The 22,166-nt window shown below is 39.2% G+C and overlaps 1 protein-coding gene across 2 annotated transcripts; it reads right to left on the reverse strand.

Moving 5' to 3' along the window:
* Positions 1 to 8,029: 8,029 nt before the first annotated feature.
* si:dkey-172m14.1 (uncharacterized protein LOC567451 homolog) lies at positions 8,030 to 17,626 on the reverse strand. Of its 2 annotated transcripts, XM_047380303.1 has the most exons (7): positions 17,162 to 17,626; positions 13,092 to 13,146; positions 12,136 to 12,283; positions 10,278 to 10,374; positions 9,128 to 9,384; positions 8,799 to 8,988; positions 8,030 to 8,711 (listed from the first exon to the last, which is right to left on the reverse strand). In XM_047380303.1, exons 1-7 carry the CDS (start codon positions 17,415 to 17,417, stop codon positions 8,389 to 8,391), a joined length of 1,326 nt encoding a protein of 441 aa, XP_047236259.1. In that variant the 5' UTR covers positions 17,418 to 17,626; the 3' UTR covers positions 8,030 to 8,388. The 2 variants fall into 2 exon arrangements, with proteins under 2 accessions (XP_047236259.1, XP_047236258.1); XM_047380302.1 differs by having other exon boundaries at positions 8,030 to 8,988; positions 17,162 to 17,624.
* Between the last annotated feature and the right edge of the window lie 4,540 nt (positions 17,627 to 22,166).

Raw genomic sequence — 22,166 nt, forward strand, 5'->3', positions numbered from 1 at the left:
TTAAACAGCCCAAGATTTGCGCTCCTTGCACCATTGCAACCGACGTTTGGCATTGGCATTGTTGGGTTTATGATTATTGATTGATTAATCTTGATCAATAATTGTAATTACAAATCATAATCTGACAAAATCAACTTCTTAACCAAACTCCTCATTTATGAATCGAGACCAGAGATGTTTCTGGTGTTGTAATTGCGGCTCAACGCCTTTGACAATTACAACCGTTAAATACTCCGTAATAATTAATAACTATTGGCGGAGATGTCACTGTTTAATCGACCGTTTCTGCCGAAACGTTGGAACGTTTTGACTGACGAATCACCTTTGCACACAATGAACACAAAACGCTCTCTCTTTATCTATGTGAATATTTATTAATCTTCACCTACTTAACATGCAAAATTCTACAAACACAGGGGTAACACATCTAACTAAGCAAAATTCAACAAACGGCAGTTGGTATGTATTGAATCAACCAGCAGTTTATGGCAAAAACAGAAGAAGGAATTAGAATATGAAGAGTGGTGTGGTGTAGAGTGGGGGGGGGTTGGAGCGCAGCTCCGATTGTACTCAGTGATCTCCTGATCATAAAACTTCCCCCCAACTCCTGAGCACAAAGCATTCTAACTTTTGGCAGCATGCTAGCACAGTGAGATTGAAGACAAAGGAAATGGAGAATTTTACCATGAGGTTGTTTAACAGTCCAGTCTTCCAACGCACCCGCGTTGACTCTCAGATAGTAAACACAAGCAGCTCTAGGACCGCGGCGGATCCCGATATCAAAATAACACATCAAAGTTTCAATAAGCAAGGTTACATGCACATATCATTCAGAACACATGAGATCCTAACCAGCGATTTTGATCGCTTCTACAACCTCTGACCCTGCCCAGGCCTTCTAATAAAGAAGTAAAAGATTAAATAAAAGATGGGTTTTACTTGGTGAAGTTTCCTTCTGGGTCCGCGAGTGAGAGGGAGAACGGGAGGGGGGTTGAAGCGTTGTGCGCGTCCGTAGTTACACTCCAAGAGAGCGGTCAGTCCCGTCCTTTGGTCTTCTTGACGAAAAGGAAAAAATAGGATCTGACCATCAGCAGTCGACTAGGGATGAAACACGATGGCGGTTCGTTTCCTTGAACTCCGTGTTTTTAGTTACGTGTTAAACTCACATCTTCGATCGGCAAAGTGAAATTTCTGGCCTTCCTAGTCCAGAAACCTCAGTTATGAATTGTTCGTTGGCCAACAAGAGAGAGAGAAATAAATGAAGACTCCACGTGGGATCTCTTTTACTTCCAAGGTCGCTCCAGTTGCGTGGCAACCCCATCAAGATTGCCAGCTGAAAGCGGGGTCTTCAACATGGAGGCCTCCATATATAGCGCCCCGTGACGTTAGACTTCGGGCCTGTCATATCAGCCGCCATGTCCTGGATACAAAATGGCCGAAAGCAGCAGGAGACCTGGTGTCTGTGCAAGTAGTCCAGTATTCAGCAACAAGTGGTCCAACATTCCCCCCTAGGTTCAAAGGGTGAGATGAATCGCAGTCTTTGAAGCTACTGGGACCATTCTGTCCTTTGCTGACCAATCAGTGATCCGTGGCGAAGCAGAACAAAACAAAACTGTCTCTGTGTTCCTCAAAACCTGTGCCTGGGCAGAGTAGAGGTCAGCCTGGGCAGGACTAAACTCTGACTAAACTCATTCCTTTCTACGTTGTTCAATGAGAAAATACAGGACAATACATTCATGTCATCATTACATTCCTTGGTCATCAGCTTTGGTAATCCTGAGACAAAATGAAACAATAAAAGATATCGTACATATATCTGTATATATATAAACAAAAAAAACAAATCATGATTCATAGCTTATTCGTCCAACTTCTATTAGGCACTGGACCCTGGCTGTGTCATTGGCAAAGGCGGTGCTATGAACCATGGGGGAATGAATGTAAGGGAATCAATCCTGACCTGTAAACGCTTAACTGCCTGTATGCGGTGTGTAATCTAAAAAAAAAATGAATGGTTAAAACAGGTTTAGGCTTAAACCATTAGCTCTTCCTGATGATGATGGGTTTTAATATAACTCCTGTCTCTAAACTATCTAGATGTGGAAAGAGGGAGAAAAAGAATAAATGAATTGCAGTGCTTAGGCTATAAGTCAGGTGTGTTTGTGGAAGTTGCAAGGTGTCTGCTGTGGTGGACTTAGGATTTCTCTACTAAGTTCAGCAGAACTGGGCCAGAGGGTATCTGTGCCTCGGTGGGACTGTCTACAGATGAACCAACTTCCTTTAACAAGATTTGCATGAAATCTCTGGCTGCATGGGTGTGTCCATTACATCATTGTTAAACACTTTTGTGAGGTCTGCTGTGCATGCAGAGTGTTATCGAAATTTATCGTGCCAACTTACAGTTTAAGACTGTGTCCTAGAAGGTAGTTATATGTTTAACTGTTTCTGTTGAAGAAAGTTGTTAGTGATTAGTGCATGTTAGTGTGAGTTCATGAAACATGCACCTATTTAACTAGTCCTACGCACTAGTCTCTCCTTTCCCGGATATTGAGACAAGCTCTGTTCTTGGGGAGGAGAGTTCGATGTAGGACTTCATCTGGTTCAGCCAAAGTGCAGCAGCTGGGATGATGGTGTCTACCTTTTCTGACAAGCATCCAACCCACTTGATGAAGTTGCATGTCACAGTTAGGAGGAATTTGTTACCTCCTGTTAATTTTGGAGCTGGTTCGACCCAGTTGGTCTGAAGGTGGAACCAAGGTAATGTAACCCCCCTTCGCTGAAGCGGAGGTTGACTGGTTGGCTGGGATGGCTGAAACTGGCGGCAGGTTAAACATCCTTTGATGTAGACCTGGGTGTCGTAAGACGTTGGAGGCCAGTGCGCCATCTGTTGGAGGGTGTGGAGTGTGGCTTTGTAGCTCCTATGGCACCCTACAGGAGAGTAATGGGCGTCGGATAACGTGACCCCCCTTTGGTCTGTTGGAACAATGTCCACAGCATGGGAAAGCTGTTTGATGCCAATCTGCACACTGGCTGTCTTGAGGAGAGGGCGGAGCCCGTCTACTAAAAGAAGTGTGTGGCTGTGTTGTGCCTCCGTTACAAGGGGGTCTTTTTGGTACGAACGGTCATACAGCTCTCTAATGGTTGATGGATGTCCCAGCCAGAATGCTAGTAGCACTTCTGGTATGAACATGGTTTCCAGGTGTACACCTTCCACCACTTTGGGGTTGTAAGTGTCCACACCTGGGTTCTTTAAAGAGCCAAGCAATGCATGACTGCATCTGGCAGGAGTTTCCTGGATGGCTGGTTGCAGCTGTGTCTCAGAGGTGCACATGACTGGCTCTGATGAGGGCCTGAGAGGTTCTTCGGGCTCCTCTAAGCTGGTGATCTGGTTGGCCACAAAGAGTGGTTTGCTGCTTAAACCCAGTGGGTTTTGCACCTCCGCCTGGACCCAGAGTTGGTCCTGGTGGCAGTCAATGAGTGGGGCCAGCCTGTCCAGCAGGTCCTGGCCACCAAGAAAAAGGTCTTTGTTTAATGTGCACATATAAATGGGGTGCACCAGAGCCGTGTCTTCGAGTGTGATGTCCAGCTCCGCCCAACTAGTGATGCATGATTGGTTTTGGGTGCGGCTGGTGATACTTAAATCACAAACTTCAGCCTGAAGTGGTTTACTGAGGGAGAGCATGGCTCTACTCACCTCCTCAAACGAGACCGAGAACATCAGGCTGATCTCTGATCCTGTTTTAAAATTGAACCTCAGTCTGCCAAGCTACTGCTCTGCACTTTCTATCACACCAATCATGTGGGTTTACTCTAGTCCATCTGTTACTTTATCTACTAACATAGGATATACTGAAACTGGTAACAATAAAGTAAGTAGAGCAATGAGTCCCCATACTTTTTGAATTAATCGATCAAACAATCTGTCGTCACCACACCACCACCAAATGTCTCCTCTAGAGACTGGTTTAAAATACTTATTTACTTTTACAATCGCAGTACACCATACTGCAGTGAGATTCCCCAATTTATTGCCTCTCTCTGTCATATTTATACATGTGTAGTTTCCAGTGGTGACCCGTTTATGGAATACTGGTTTGTTCTCATCTGCTCTAATTACAGGAAAAACAGAATCCCAGTGCTGACACATTTCATTAAGATTAGTTTGATTCATTACTTCCCTCACACAGGGTTGTGGTATCACAGCTGGAATTATTTGTAATAAAGCCTGGGACCCATACATACAACACAATCTCTTTTAGTCATGTTAGCCGCTTGCTCTACCATCCATAACCAGTTATTATTTGTTCCTGATACTCCAGTAATAACCTGGAACTAGTCATCTGTGGTTAAATTTCCTAACATAATTTTTACTCTCTTGCGCTTTGTTACCTGGATTGCATTATCAGCTTTATGGAGCTTAAACAACTTCTTTTGATGACTAGCATAAGCAGTGGTGCCCCACTCTGGTGTCCAATTGTTTCCTTCATCAGCTACCATCATGGACCATGAGGTGTCTCTTCTGTCATTAGTTAAGTACCATTTATAACTTCTATAATCCTGCCCTTTCCTTCCTCGTTTGGTCAAGCTAATGAGTGGGATCAGCACCACAGCTATGGTTTTAGATTTCACGCACACTTGAATGCCATAAGTATAAGAAGTTTGTTTAGTGCACATAGATAGGTTATCTTGCCTTCCTTGATTTAGGGCTACTTGTTTAATATGACTCATAGCAGGTGTTGTTACATTCTGATTCATCTTGACTGGTTCCCATAAATACCAGAAAAATAAAAAAATCAATATGAGGAAAAATATAAATACCCAGCAACGGAAAGCATTGCTCATCCATCTAAAAGTCATTTTGGCTGAAATTTTGACTCCTCTAAATGGTTCCAGTGTCTTAATCTTCTTCACTGACTTTCGGGTCTCTCCAGCCTCTAAATGTCTGGGTCCACCCTATCAGTCTCTAAATCACTTCCCTTGACGGAGCTTTCAACCGAAATGACCTTTTTACAATGTATATGGTGAATCCAAGTTGATCTCTCAGCTATTCTACTACTATAGGGTTGGTTAATAATACCTAATATGGGTCCTCCCACTTAGGTGAAATACCAATGTTTCTTCTTTACACTCCTTATTAACACCCAGTCTCCTGGTTCCACTAGTTGGTTTTCCTGCTGGGAAATAGAACATTCCTCATTAGTTTGAATTTGTTTCTGTTGCTTTTCCACTGTTGCTTTTCATACTCCTCATATAATCAGCTAGGTTAGCTTCTTCATCTAACTCCCACTTATTTTTAACTGTGGTAATCTGTATGGTCTTCCAAATAACGTTTCATAGGGTGTTAGCCCTGAGGTACTTGTAATGTTTAGTTGGAAATAGTTCTATCCGTTTAGAAAATGCATCTATAATGACTAAACAGAACTTTTTCCCTTCACTGTGGTTTAGCTCAATAAAATCCATATGAATTGTTTGAAAAGGTATTTTAGTTTTGGAAATTGTCCCCTTCGTGGTCTTAAATACCCTTGTGGATTATGTTTTGCACATGTTAAACATGTTTTACAAAATTTGTTTTAATAAGAATTAAGAATTAAATCCATGTTATATAATATTAATATATCTGTCCTACCATTCCTCCCTGTCGAGACATTGCGAAACACGATGGCTCAATATTGCCCCCCATTTATAGGTTCTTGGGTAGGACAGGTTTATTATCTATCTATCTATCTATCTATCTATCTATCTATCTATCTATCTATCTATCTATCTATCTATCTATCTATCTATCTATCTATCTATCTATCTATCTATCTATCTATCTATCTATCTATCTATCTATCTATCTATCTATCTATCTATCTATCTATCTATCTATCTATCTATCTATCTATCTATCTATCTATCTATCTATCTATCGACTTCTCCGAAACACTTTCACAGTTTAGCCTTCACAAACAGCCCCTGAGCTTTGGCTTCCTTCGATAACACCAGAACTGCTTGTCCCGTCACAGTATTAACCTCAGAAAACGTTCCTTCTTCATTCAGCGGGTCGTAGCAGCTAATTAAGCTCTTTACAGCAGTCATGCACAACGGGGAAGGAAGAGAAGAGACAAAACGAAGGCGTACAATCACTCGGGTAGCTCTTTTGGCAGTAACGGTCTACTTTCGTGAGAATGTTTTATTTGGGAAAAGATACGCCCAGAACAAGTGTATTTTCTTTTTTTATAATAGCCCTCTGTTACCCTCTGCTGTAGACACGAGATTTCCAATAAGCAAGAGCAGAGGTTTGAGGACAAAAATTGCCACCATCCAATAAAAAAAAAAAGAAATCCCATTATTTATTTGTAAATTAAAAAGTAATGAATAAATAATGTGTTTATAAATATTAAATGTGCCAATTTATTTAATACATTGCCACTATTGACGCTAACATCTGTCAGGTTAATCTGTACTGCAACTCTGCTGTACAGGTTGAGTTGCTTGCTTGTGATGGATGAAACAAATGTATGTTGTGCAATTTAATAAATACAGAAAATGATTAAATTTAATCAATTATATGTAATTATATGCTCAATAAATTAACCATTTAAATAGTCATATATTTTATTTTTATTTAATTTTATTGCCTGTCAAGCTGTTTTATTTGAGTGGTGACTGTGGAGTGCCACTGGAATATAGTAGGTTTGTGACATGGGACATTATTCTGCTGGGAGTGTACATCAGAACATTGGTACCCTGTGATGGTAAAGGGATGGACATGTTCAGCAGCGAGCTGTGTGCATTTAAACAATCCTCAACTGGTACCAAGGGGCCAAAACTGTGCCAAGAAAATATCCTCCAAACCATTATATTATTACCACCTGTCTGAAGTGTTGATACAGGGGCAGGATGGAACCATGCTTTCATGTTCTTTAAATTAAAACTTTTTTTTTTCTTGATAAATAATTTTATATGGTCAGGAGGTCTGAACCTGGAATTTCTTAAACTTTTCTACGAGAATACGTTTTTAGTAATTTATTTATGACTTATTATATATAGGTCTTAAATAATAAAATAAATATTTTACCTGTATGCACATAAGCCATGACTTGCAGAGGATGCTGTTGTTGATTTTTTACATTTTTTATGTCTTGATGAAAAATGTGTGCCTTACATTTCCTGTTTGTTGTTTTTCTGTTTTTCTAACCCTATGTAAATGGTTACTGTTATGTGTTTACTCACTGAGCAAAATTTCCACACTGGAACAATACATTTTCTATCTAAATTCTCATCCTACCATCTAAATGTTGAAGCGGAAATTAAGACTCCTGCATAAATTTTAGCCCTAGTTTCCTGTTCTTAGCTGACAGGATTGACACCTGGTGGAGCCCTCTGCCCCTATTGCCTGTGTTGTTTACTGAATATTTGAACTACTGTTGCCTTTCTGCTAACCTTTAACAAGAACAAGGCATTTTAATCCGGATAATCGTTGCTTACTGGATATATTGTCTTTTTTGGACAATTCTCTGTAAACCTAAGATGCGTTTGTGTGTGAAAATTCCAGCAGATCAGCAGTTGCTGAAATTCTCAGACCGGCCCATCCGGCACCAACAACCATGCCACATTCGAAGTCCCACAAATCCCCATTCTGATGCTTGGTTAGAGCTACAGTAAGTCAACCGTACCATGTTTAGATTCCCAAATGATTAGGTTAGTTGTTTCACCGCTGTTTTGAGCTAGCAGACAACTGAACAGGTCTATCACGTACCTAAAAGTTGCCGTTCATTCATTCATCTTCTATACCGCTTTTTCCATAGTGGGTCACGGGGTAGCTGGTGCCTGTCTCCAGTAGTCTATGGGCGAGAGGCAGGGTACACCCCAGGCTGCGATAGATTGGCAACACCAGTCCATTTCATAGGTATATATTTAAATCTATATACCTATGAAAGTATATATACATTTATTTATTTATTTCAATGATGTTTAAATGCATTAGCAGTTTATCATAACTCACATTACTAAATCCTTAATGTAATATTTAAAGAAACACAGAAACTGTTTAAGGATCTTTATTCTAATATAGCAAATTCATAAGAAACAACCTTTTAACATGCTTTAGACAGTACTGATATAGAGGTAGACAGGTATAAATTCATTCTCTGAACGAAGGACACTTTAAATGTTACTTAAGGTGTTCTATCGGAGTGTATCCTGAGGATGTAGGTTAACAGTCATAATATAAGCACCTGATAAAGAGACCACAGGCAACTTAAACCTATCTGTACCATTGCACAACTAAAAAACATTTTTAGTTAATGCATGCAGTGGATTTATTATAAAGTCACACTCATAAACAGTGCATGTTTCTATGTAATTTACTATATACGTTTTAGCCATGATTTAAATATGTGATTATTTAGTATCAGATTTTTCCAGAGAAGGAGATGGGAAGAGCAATGTATATGCCGGAGGAGCATCATTCGTCTGAGACAAGAAGTCTGTATTCAGGTCTGGAGCAGAAGGCATTGGATTGAAAGTGGGAGCTGAAGGAGACACAGAAGAAAAAGGTGGCTGGACCTGAAGGCCCGAAGGAGGCATGTGGAATGCTGGGGCAGCCGGTGGGGGATGAAGCACGGAAGAGGAGGATGAATATGAAGATCCACATGGAGAAGGCCCCTGTGGCACTGGGTTGTTGTAGCTCCCGTGCATGGGAGGTGGCTGAGGTGGATAAGCACCTGGTGGACCACAATAAATCTGTGGGTTATTTGGGTATGCAGAGGGTGGTGCAGAAAGACTTTGGGTGCATGGGTACCCATAAGGACCTGAAGGTGGCGGGGCAGGATAAGGACCAATAGCCATAGCAGGGGGAGGGAAGTCGCTGTTCGTTGGACCACCAAAAGCCCCAGGACCCACATTTCCACTGTTTTGAGCACCAAACATTAAAGTAGGTTGTGAAATAACCACTGGGAAGATAATCTCTGGATCAAAGGCAAAGCTGATGTCCAGATACACCTAAGAGAAAACATGCAAGCCTGGTGAAAAGATAATGATTCACCTTTTTAAAAAAACAGCAAGAACAGAATTAAAAGATTGAATTGTTCCAGTAAACATGCTTTAAAATAAAAGGTTTTGTGGTTGTAACATTACATACCTTTAATTGGTGTGTCACTGAGATAATATCACAGTTCTCGATCGAAGGCATCTCATCAGTGGGGACCCTCATCTCACACTTGACCTCGTGCTGGGTGTAGGAACTGATTACCTTATCAACCACTTTTTGGACAGTGTATTCCTCATTTTTCCTGTCTCCTTGGGCTCGAAACTCAACACTCCGTGTCAAACTAAATTTGGGAGTCATATCTCGAGAAGAAGCATTGTTGACTTTTGCAAATATCAGCATACTTTCACCTGTGAGAAAAAACATCTTACATCATTTACATTTCTGAAAATTCAAACTTCAGACAAGATGACCTCACACTACAGCAGATGGGACTGTAGCCTCACTGCAAGGTTCCTAGATAAAATCTAGGATTTGACCGTAGGAGTTTTTCCTATTTATCTACTGTGTTTGGGTACTGGTGTGAGTTTGTGCAAAGGGTTTTATCTCTGATGTTATGGTGTGATTATCAACATTCTAATGATAACAGTCTGATACAAAATGCACAATACATACCTGTGCTGTTAATTATAAATTTTCCTAAAGTACCTTCTGAATGCTTGGAATGCTGCTATAGGTACTATCTTTTTTCAGAATCAATGCATCTTTTTATAGGTTTTAGCTTCAGCAGGAAATTCCTACTCTGTTAGATTTGCTCTGTTAGAAAATGCTGCAAAATTAAAAACATCTATTAGTGTACGCTGATTTATATTTTCACTAGTGAACACATTGACATTTTTAAAACATCTTAAGACTTGTGAAAGACTGCTACATCTGTCATGGCTATTCTTTACTATCCTTCTTGCCCTTTAGCTTTCTAGCAGACACTTGAGGGAAAAACTGACAGATGGGACAATTAGCTTATCAACCTTGAAGAAAACCTCAGATACATCTGAAGAAAACTAACCACAGAGCATGATACTGCCATCAATTTTTCTCACTATGGGTGTGGTGATCTTTTGTTGATTTACAGTATTGTTTTTGTACCAATTTTCAATGTCATTTTAACAGGTGTGTGTACACTGTCCCTATAACATATGCCATGCAATTTCTATTTAAGAGAAAGATAAAAATAAAAAAAAACATGTCAACCTCTATATCTGCCAAAAAGACTTTAAACAATTTATGAAACCAATCTGACTACCTGGGGCGTAAGCAGTCTTGTTAACAGTGGCTTCCATGTGCACTTGTCCCCTAGAGAAAATTCCCATCTTCTTCTCTGTGGTACCAACTTGTTGCGACTGGATGACAGAAAAAGAACACAAAGGCAGCTGTAAATCATGAAAACAATGTTCAAAAGTCAACAACACCGTTTAAAATAGGGCCTCTGAGGAGTTTTTATGTGAGAATACTTGCAATCTAGGATACGGATATCACCTCAGTAAATCTTCAAAGCACCACTGTTTTAAAGGCATTTCCATGTTAATTACATTTTAATAGTAAGAAGTAAACATTTACGAGTAAAAGGCCAAAACTTTATGACTAAAGTTTTAATCTAGACGTCAAAGGTTTTATCAACAATCCAACATTACAAACATTTAAATGCTAGAGATACCTGCAGTAATGAACAGTTAATTATCCTTTCTGTTACTTTATATCTCCACTAAAGTCTTCAACCATTATTTTATTGTTTTACCTAATGCGTGGCCAAAGTGTCTGAATGTACAAAATGCTGTAAAATAAATTGCGATTGTGGCTATGGTTAGCCTAGTTACTTATTCTCCACTCAGAGCTGGTACTAACATGCGTTTCTGGCTGATTCGGATATAACTGGACAATACTAACAATGACCAGTCACACCAGGGATTAAAATCCATCCTGAGTGATCGAGCCACAATTTGCCACTCTAAATGCAAAGAAACACTTAGCCAGGTCAGATTGTGGGCTTTCAACTGTGCAAATAAAATGGAATATATATGTCTACTGATGTAACTGAAACCTTGCAGATGCAATGTCTTGACCTACATTATTATTCAGACATCAACACAGTGATGAGTTATTTTGGCTACAAACTCTGTAGAAGCCTAGTTGTTTAGTTTAATACTTAACACAAGAAAAAAAAGGGAGAATAAATAATCATGGACTGTGTTTAGTGTCAGAGCACGTTCACTAAAGACTTTAACTTATAAAATAACACCACAGTAAAACAGCTGATGGCTTTCACAAAGCCTTATTTGTTTACACAAATTTCTCTGGTTAAAAGTGAATGAACATGTCACATATAGTAAGATTTTGTGCTTTGTATGAGTCACTTTATAATGCAGACCAACTCTGAAGAGTGTCTGAAGAAACACATCCTCAATGCATCTTGAGTCCATTCACATCTTTAGATAGCACTGTCTAGGCCTAATCAGATCACTCAAGGCACGTTAGTGCCAGATATTAACTGGGTCTGGGGACACCAACTACAAAATCAAATGGTTTTCCAACAGGCAACTGAACTGCAGTTCAGTTGGGTCCAATGTCAGTCTCAGATCAAAGTTGTGGCTTTAGATGTAAATACAATACACTACAAATAGTTGTTAGTTCATTGACATCCAACTTAGTTTTTATTTTGGGTTTTTATCTTCATTAATTAATTAGCCTACCTCTCAGTTTAGAATGATAACTATTTTGTAAATATTTGATACCTAAATTTGTACCACTAAAGGCAGCCCAAGTATTATCAGAGGTACAGTTTAGGAACCATGGATTTAGAGGTTCTGTCTTGAGTTTCAACTTGCTGTTTGTCCTTGCAGCCTGTTGATTTACTCTTCTGGCTTATTAATGCTTTTCATACAGTTTTCATGGTTGTAATTTTACTTTTGCAGGTAAAACCTGTAATGCATAAATTAAACTGTTCATTAGATCCAAAAAAAGTATTAAAGAACTACATGTGTGGGTGCAATGAGCAATACCTTACTGTAAATAGAATATGCATCACAAAAATCGAAATGATAGAACAGTAAAAAAGTAGGATGTGAGGTGACTTATATATAAACATGCTGCAATATTAAACGCACTAAAAGACTGCTGAAGTTTGAAAAGGACTTGGAGACAAAGTTGAGCTCCTTTTCTGCAGTGGAATTCATCCTCCAGCTCCTGGACAGCTTGGCCACCAGTTTGTAGACAATTTGTCCATGATTTCCTTTGAAAGATGATGGCATGTTTCTGTATAACAGAGAGATGATGGTTATGTGATGATAGGTGGATGAATATCATGTCATATATTCATTGATATGCCCCAATCAGAGGTGAATAGAGTAGCCAAAAATTACTCAAGTACGAGTAAAAGAGTATTCTGTAAAAAAGCTGCTCAAGTATGAGTAACTGATCATAACATCTGATTTAATTTGTAAAAATGAGGTAATCAGGCAAACAAAAATATGATGTTATATGCAAATCCTGGCATTGAGAAAAAAACGAGTAAAAATAAATAACATAATCAGAAAATAATGTCCTGTACTTGCCCAATGACTGCTTATAAGAACCAGCCCCCTGCAACCCTGCAAGGATACTCGTGTAAAGAAAATTGATGGATGGGTAAAATAAAAAAGTCAAAGGAAACCCACATTTCCAAATCTCACTTTCACAATATAAAGCTTGTGAAAACAGTAAGTATCAGTTCATCATAAACTGTAAGAATGTATGTATGTTTGGTGCTTTTTTCAGTTCAAACATGTTTGTTCCTCCTTTAGTTAAGTAAATAGAGGAGGGTAGAGTAGCCAGAAAATTTACTGAAGTAAGAGCAGCATCAAAATAATATTACATAAGTAAATGTAAAGGTATGTCGCAGCACAACTACTCCTAGAAGTATATTTCAAAGTTACCCAAGTAAATATAAGAAATTACTACCCATCTCTAGCTCCAATATTTTGGAGCCTTTTAAGACTATCTGCTCATATTTGTGAGAAGAACTTAAAATGTGGGAGTCTGAACATAATATTTTTTCGTCAACTTCTGTTTTTGCAATACTCACTCAGATGGGATCCTAAAGCTGAATTTGAAGACATGGTTCCCTTCAGGCAAAACAGCTTCGGGAAATGAAGATAAAGAATTTGATTTAGTTAAATTGATTATAAAGTGATTCTGATCACATACAGTGCCTTGCGAAAGTATTCACCCCCCTTGAACTTTCCAACCTTTTGCCACATTTCAGGCTTCAATTCAAATTTTTTGTGAAGTATCAACAACAAGTTGGACACAATCGTGAAGTTAAATTTATTGGATGTGTCAAACTTTTTTAACAAATAAAAAACTGAAAGTGCTGCGTGCAATATTATTCGGCCTCTTTACTTTCAGTGCAGCAAACTCACTCCAGAAGTTCAGTGAGGATCTCTGAATGATCCAATGTTGTCCCAAATGACTGATGATGATAAATAGAATCCACCTGTGTGTAATCAAGTCTCCGTATAAATGCACCTGCTCTGTGATAGTCTCAGGGTTCTGTTCAAAGCGCAGAGAGCATCATGAAGACCAAGGAGCACACCAGGCAGGTCCGAGATACTGTTGTGGAAAAGTTTAAAGACGGATTTGGATACAAAAATATTTCCCAAGCTTTAAACATCCCAAGGAGCACTGTGCAAGCAATCCTATTGAAATGGAAGGAGTATCAGACCACTTCAAATCTACCAAGACCCGGCCGTCCCTCTAAACTCTCATCTCGAACAAGGAGAAGACTGATCAGAGATGCAGCCAAGAGATCCATGATCACTCTGGATGAACTGCAAAGTTCTACAGCTGAGGTGGAAGAGTCTGTCCATAGGACAACAATCAGTCGTACACTGCACAAATCTGGCCTTTATGGAAGAGTGGCAAGAAGAAAGCCATTACTCAAAGATATCCATAAAAAGTCTTGTTTAAAGTTTGCCACAAGCCACCTGGGAGACACACCAAACATATGGAAGAAGGTGCTCTGGTCAGATGAAACCAAAATCGAACTATTTGGCCACAATGCAAAACGATATGTTTGGTGTAAAAGCAACACAGCTCATCACCCTGAACACACCATCCCCACTGTCAAACATGGTGGTGGCAGCATCATGGTTTGGGCCTGCTTTTCGTCAGCAGGGACAGGGAAGATGGTCAAAATTGATGGGAAGATAGATGAGGCCAAATACAGGACCATTCTGGAAGAAAACCTGTTGGAGTCTGCAAGAGACCTGAGACTGGGACGGAGATTTATCTTCCAACAAGACAATGATCCAAAACATAAAGCCAAATCTACAATGGAATGGTTCACAAATAAACGTATCCAGGTGTTGGCCAAGTCAAAGTCCAGACCTGAATCCAATCAAGAATCTGTGGAAAGAGCTGAAGACTGCTGTTCACAAACGCTCTCCATCCAACCTCACTGAGCTCCAGCTGTTTTGCAAGGAAGAATGGGCAAGAATTTCAGTCTCTTGATGTGCAAAACTGATAGAGACATACCCCAAGCGACTTGCAGCTGTAAGTGCAGCAAAGGGTGGCGCTACAAAGTATTAACTCAAGGGGGCTGAATAATATTGCACGCCCCAATTTTCAGTTTTTTATTTGTTAAAAAAGTTTGACACATCCAATAAATTTCATTCCACTTCACGATTGTGTCCCACTTGTTGTTGATTCTTCACAAAAAATTTGAATTTTATATCTTTATGTTTGAAGCCTGAAATGTGGCAAGAGGTTGACCAGTTCAAGGAGGCCGAGTACTTATGCAAGGCACTGTATTTTAAAGAATAAACTATTTCACAGTAAAGTAGTTTTTTCCATTACATTGACGTGGAAACTGTAATATGCTTTATTAGGTATTTCTAGTATGCAGTGGTACTACAAGCATAAATGGGACCCTGGGTAAGCACCCTCTTCTACTGCCCAACACACAGTCAAACATACTACAACTCACCCTAAAAAACACATTCTGCATACAAAACAAACAAACAAATCATGAAACATGGACTAAATATAAGGATCTTAAATTAATTCAATTCAATTCAGTTTATTTATATATATAGCACCAATTCACAACACATGTCGTCTCAAGGCACTTCACAACAGTCAGGTACATACATTCCAATTAATCGTAATCATTGAACAGTGCAGTCAGATTCAGATATTTATTCAAATTGGATAAAAGTTTTTCTATCTAAGGAAACCCAGCAGATTGCATTGAGTCAGAGATTTGCAGCATTCCCTCCTCCGGGATGAGCATGTAGAGACAGTGGACAATCACTGGCATTGACTTTGCAGCAATCCCTCAGACTTAGCATGCATGTAGCGACAGTGGAGAGGAAAAACTCCCTTTTAACAGGAAGAAACCTCCAGCAGAACCAGGCTCAGTGTGAGCGGCCATCTGCCACGACCGACTGGAGGTTAGAGAGAACAGAGCAGAGACACAAAGAGAACAAAGAAGCACTGATCCAGGAGTCCTTTCTATGGGAAGGAAAAGTAAATGTTAGTGGATGTAGCTCCTTTAGTTGTTTCATCTAGAAAGAAAGAACAGATAAACTTTGAGACAGTTTACAAGGTTAGAGTCTGAAAGAGAGCACAGAGTTAGTTACAGTAAAAGCTCAGTCAATTGCTATATCTAGGAGAAAGAAAGGGTTAAACACTGAAAGACAGGGCCAAGTGGATCATCTGTAGAAGGTGAGCATTAAGTTGTTGCCAGCAGACACTTGGACGATGCCCCTCTCCAGAAAGGTGTCACAGGTAGACACAGAGTCAGGTCAGGTGTAGCTTCTAGGAAGAGAAAAGAGAGAACAAGGTTAAAAGCTGAAATAACAGCAAATAATACAAAATTGGAGAGTAGTGTGAGAATGTAGTGAAGAGGGTGAAAGTGGTCATTATGTCCTCCAGCAGCCTAAGCCTATAGCAGCATAACTACAAAGATAGCTCAGGATAACCTAAGCCACTCTAACTATAAGCTTTATCAAACAGGAAGGTTTTAAGCCTAGCCTTAAAAGTAGACAGTTTGTCCATCTAGAGCCCACTGATGGCCATTGTTATACTAAAAACCACAACGACTGGGATACCTCTCTGTCAGATTGGCCATAACCATTGGAAAAGAGAAGGGGTCATACAGGTAGCAGAAATGGAGGGTGTGTTTGCACCTCAACCATAACTACGCCGGTTTAGGCTAAACCTGACTCCCCCTTACTCCATCCAACAGGGAGGGAAGAAGACAGAAGTAAAAATAAGGAAGATAGCTCAGGATAACCTAAGCCACTCTAACTATAAGCTTTATCAAAAAGGAAAGTTTTAAGCCTAGCCTTAAAAGTAGACAGGGTGTCTGCCTCACGGACCAAAACCGGGAGCTGGTTCCACAGGAGAGGAGCCTGATAATTAAAGGATCTGCCTCCCATTCTACTTCTAGAGACTCTAAATTAACTGATCTGTATAGCTAGACAAGATTTAAAGCATCTTCAGTCAGTATTCAAAGTGGTCCTGATACCAAGACAACATTGAAAATACTCTCTTTTATGTGTGTTTTCATAATACAATACATGCCTCCTAAATCCCTTTTTTTTTTTTTTTTTTATTAACACATCGTTGTTTACTGTACAATAGTGAATTGAAGACATGTCCAGTCTAAATGTGCAACATTTTAAACAAGAGATGGTCACATGTAGTCCGGACTTTTAAAGAACACCGAATTAGCTTCAGTGTCACTATACTGGCGGTGGCCGACTGTGGTGTACAGCAAAATTCTGACATAGTTCTCGTACTGTTCACACATTACTACTGATAAGACATGTAAGTGACCATGACGTTTCTTTTCTGTGAACAATTGACATAACTATTTTGTTGATTTGACCCCGGTCTCCTGCTACCCTGAGCAGAAAGCCATATTATGCAACTCAAAAACCACAACAGAAATAACTGGGTGGACTGCCAACTTTTACCTAACATTAAAACTTGCATCATAACAATACAACACTGAATTTCTAGTGCTTTGTATATTAAAATGTTTTAGAACTGATTATGTTAACAACAAAACTGCATGTGAGCATTCAGATGAAGGGAATCCACAACATGCTGTACTTTCTAAATGAATGATGCTACAGGTAAACCTACCCTCCGAGTCTTCTGGGATTAAAAACTGTTTCAGTTTAAAATATCTTTGGAGCGCAGAGTACGTATGCGTGCGATCGCCACTCTTCTCCGTCCAATGCACGTTTGCGTCTCCTTTAGCCTTCACAAACAGTCCCTGAGCTTTGGTTTCCTTCGATAAGGATAGAACTGCTTGTCCCGTCACAACGTCTCCTTGAGAAAACGTCCCTTTCTCATTCAGCGCGTCGTAGCTGATAGTTAAACTTTTTACAGCAGGCATCGCTGCGCAACGGGGAAAGAAATTAAGAGAAACAAAACAAAAGCGTGCAAACACTCAGGTAGCTCTTTTTCACTACGTGACACTGTAATGTGTGGAAAACGATACGCCCATAACAGCAAGCGATTGTTTTAATAGCCCTCTGCTGCCTTCTGCTGTAGACACGAGATTTCCAGGAAGCGAGAGTAGGTTTATGGAGGACCAAACGTGCAAAGACTCGATAAAAAATACATATTTTCCAAAAAATTTAAATGAAAACAAATATATATCAAATGAAACATATATTGTTTATATTCAACTGAATGTGAATTAAACATGAACAAAATTGTAGGATAAGTCATATGCAGGTATTTTAACAGTTATGTAAATATTTCAGATTTCCAAAATTATTCAAACTATGGCTATAAAAATAATAGAATAATAGAAATAAGAATTTCTAACTCACCATTGACCCTAACATCTCATTTGTTAACCTGTACCAACCCACTGACAAGTGTAGGTAAGCCAGATGAATGAAACAAATTCATAATGTGCTGCAATATAGAAATATGAATCTATTAAATAAATACCGAAAAGGTCTTACCATATATTTAACCCAGATTTTAATAAACTATTTCCACATTTCATTACATGCTCAATAAATGAACAGTTTAAATAGTCATATGTTTATTTATTTATTTATTTTATGGCCCTTGATCAGATTCACAATGCAGATGTTAATTTTATAAATCATAGCCTCCTGCAAGTTACTTAATAAAAAGTTTTGACACACCAAACTGGGCTATTATATGATTTTATTTCTTTATTTTTGAGCTCAGTCTGTTTTTTAGTACAACATTGGAACAATAAAATACATAAATAAATATACATTAAAAAGATACAATTTATAAATACTAATAAACACTAATCTTAGCATCATTTTTAGGCTCTTAAGTTATTCCTAAAACCAGTACTTTGAATGGTTAATTGTAAAAAAAAATCAGATTGTCCACAGGTATCTGAGCAGTGAAGAGGGACATTAGTTCTAAATAGTGTCTTGAAGCATAGCCGTGGAACATCTGAACTACAACAAAAAATAAAAACAACAAAAACCAACAATTTTACCACAGTTAAGCCCATGTTCTTTTAAACATGTTACATTGTTATTAAGTTTGGGAGTCTTTTAAATTTAGTGTGGTCTATTAACAGTATGTAATGGAATAAAAAAATAATCCTCACTTACCTCCACAGAATCACAATTTTCTTGTCATTTATTCTTTAAGCCAACTTCATTCCACTGAAATCTGGCCACAAAACGTCAACATTTAAAAGATGGGGGGAAACGTTACTGGTCTCTCTTCCAATACATTAAATACATAAAACTACAACACCAGAAAAGAGGAGAGGAGAAAAAGCTCCATGATCTTGATTAAAACCCTGAGTTTTGGTAGTAACTTGTGATTACCTCGTAAGAGTTTACACTGCTAAGCTTCAAAGACAGAGGAAGGTTGCAACAATTACTAATATTTAAATAGCAATGGGAATGAACGAATGTATAATTAATAATGTTTTACAACATTGCTCAAGCCTATCATAAACTGGAAGATGCTGGAGCATGAGTATCACTGTCCACAGTGGGGTGTTTATTATAGCATTTACTGAATGGGGTGCTGTCCAAGTTAAAAGTTTTCGCTCCAAAATTAACATCTCCAAACATAAATAAATTCACATGGATAAAGTTAATTCTTTTCTGAATACAATGTTTTATAGTAATATGAGTTAAAAACGTATTCAAATTTTGTTCAAATTCTTTAACTTTACCTAAAATAAGCGTGTAGATGATAATCAATTACAATGATCCCAAACACAAACCAAATACATTTTCAAAATTGAAACAGGAGTCGCACAGTTATTTAGTGGTTCTTCTGCAAAATTATGTCCCGGCTGGCAACACCATTTGCACCTGTCCGCAGTCCATATGTGCTTGGCCTGCCATCAAGATCTAGGAATCCAGTCACAATTAACCAATCAGAATTTCCACAAGCTGTTTCTCAACAAGTGGTCACTTCTGTCAACTCCTACTAATTATTTAAATTTTCACATTCCTCGAAACACTGGGCGAGGATGAGGAGTAGCAACCATCTTTCAGTCCGATTTATTGACTAGCCACAGACCAATCAATAGCTACAACTCTTTTGAATATTTAATCCTTAGTTTTCCTCATCCAAATTGCAAAGCACTAAAACCACTTCTGTTTGTTGTTTTGTATTGCCCACCAGGCCCTTACTCTCAATTTTTATATCAGTTTTCAGACCTTTTATCTGATTTAGTGTTTAATACAGATAAGGTTATTATAATGGGGGATTTTAACATTCATGTTGACACTGAAAGTGATAGCTTAAATATAGCCTTTAATGCTATCTTAGACTCAATTGGCTTTGCTCAAAACATTAAAATACCCAAAAATTGTCATCTTTGGACAGGAGTCTTTAAAAAAGAAACCGCTTAGTCAATCACTTAACCTGGATGGTATTAAATTGACCTCCAATAATAAAGTAAAAAACCTTGGTGTTATTTTTGACCAGGAGATGTCATTTAAATCCCATATTAAACAGGTTTCTAGGGTTTCCTTTTTTCATCTCTGGAATATTGCCAAAATTAGAAATATCCCGTCCAGGAGTGACGCTGAAAAACTAGTTCATGCATTTGTTACTTCAAGGCTGGACTATTGTAATTCTTTACTATCAGGATGTCCACAAAATGCAGTTAAAAGCCTTCAGCTGATTCAAAATGCTGCAGCAAAAGTTCTGATGAAAATTAAAAAGAGAGATCATATTTCTCCTATTTTAGCTTCCCTTCATTGGCTCCCTGTTAAATCCAGAATATAATTTAAAATTCTTCTCCTCACATATAAAGCCCTTAATGATCTAGCTCCATCATACATCAGAGACCTGATTGTTCCATATGTTCCTAACAGAGCACTTCGTTCTCAGAATGCAGGTTTACTGGTGGTTCCTAAAGTCTCTAGAAGTAGAATGGGAGGCAGATCCTTTAGTTATCGAGCTCCCCTCCTGTGGAACCAGCTCACAGTTTTAGTCCATGAGGCAGACACCCTGTCTACTTTTAAGGCTAGGCTTAAAACTTTCCTTTTTGATAAAGCCTGTAGTTTGAGTGGCTTAGGTTATCCTGAGCTATCTTCCTTATTTTTTACCTCCATCTTCTTCCCTCCCTGATGGATGGAGTAAGGGGGAGTCAGGTTTAGCCTAAACTGGCTCAGTTATGGTTGAGGTGCAAACACACCCTCCATTTCTGCTACCTATATGACCCCCTCTCTTTTCCAATGGTTATGGTCAATCTGACAGAGAGAGGTATCCCAATCGTTGTGGTTTTTAGTACAGGTCCTTCTCAAAATATTAGCATATTGTGATAAAGTTCATTATTTTCCATAATGTCATGATGAAAATTTAACATTCATATATTTTAGATTCATTGCACACTAACTGAAATATTTCAGGTCTTTTATTGTCTTAATACAGATGATTTTGGCATACAGCTCATGAAAACCCAAAATTCCTATCTCACAAAATTAGCATATTTCATCCGACCAATAAAAGAAAAGTGTTTTTAATACAAAAAACGTCAACCTTCAAATAATCATGTACAGTTATGCACTCAATACTTGGTCGGGAATCCTTTGGCAGAAATGACTGCTTCAATGCGGCGTGGCATGGAGGCAATCAGCCTGTGGCACTGCTGAGGTCTTATGGAGGCCCAGGATGCTTCGATAGCGGCCTTTAGCTCATCCAGAGTGTTGGGTCTTGAGTCTCTCAACGTTCTCTTCACAATATCCCACAGATTCTCTATGGGGTTCAGGTCAGGAGAGTTGGCAGGCCAATTGAGCACAGTGATACCATGGTCAGTAAACCATTTACCAGTGGTTTTGGCACTGTGAGCAGGTGCCAGGTCGTGCTGAAAAATGAAATCTTCATCTCCATAAAGCTTTTCAGCAGATGGAAGCATGAAGTGCTCCAAAATCTCCTGATAGCTAGCTGCATTGACCCTGCCCTTGATAAAACACAGTGGACCAACACCAGCAGCTGACACGGCACCCCAGACCATCACTGACTGTGGGTACTTGACACTGGTCTTCTGGCATTTTGGCATTTCCTTCTCCCCAGTCTTCCTCCAGACTCTGGCACCTTGATTTCCGAATGACATGCAGAATTTGCTTTCATCCGAAAAAAGTACTTTGGACCACTGAGCAACAGTCCAGTGCTGCTTCTCTGTAGCCCAGGTCAGGCGCTTTTGCCGCTGTTTCTGGTTCAAAAGTGGCTTGACTTGGGGAATGCGGCACCTGTAGCCCATTTCCTGCACACGCCTGTGCACGGTGGCTCTGGATGTTTCTACTCCAGACTCAGTCCACTGCTTCCGCAGGTCCCCCAAGGTCTGGAATCGGCCCTTCTCCACAATCTTCCTCAGGGTCCGGTCACCTCTTCTTGTTGTGCAGCGTTTTCTGCCACACTTTTTCCTTCCCACAGACTTCCCACTGAGGTGCCTTGATACAGCACTCTGGGAACAGCCTATTCGTTCAGAAATTTCTTTCTGTGTCTTACCCTCTTGCTTGAGGGTGTCAATAGTGGCCTTCTGGACAGCAGTCAGGTCGGCAGTCTTACTCATGATTGGGGTTTTGAGTGATGAACCAGGCTGGGAATTTTAAAGGCCTCAGGAATCTTTTGCAGGTGTTTAGAGTTAAATTGTTGATTCAGATGATTA

The sequence above is a fragment of the Girardinichthys multiradiatus genome, chromosome 12 (assembly GCF_021462225.1).
Source record: "Girardinichthys multiradiatus isolate DD_20200921_A chromosome 12, DD_fGirMul_XY1, whole genome shotgun sequence".
NCBI lineage: Eukaryota > Metazoa > Chordata > Actinopteri > Cyprinodontiformes > Goodeidae > Girardinichthys > Girardinichthys multiradiatus.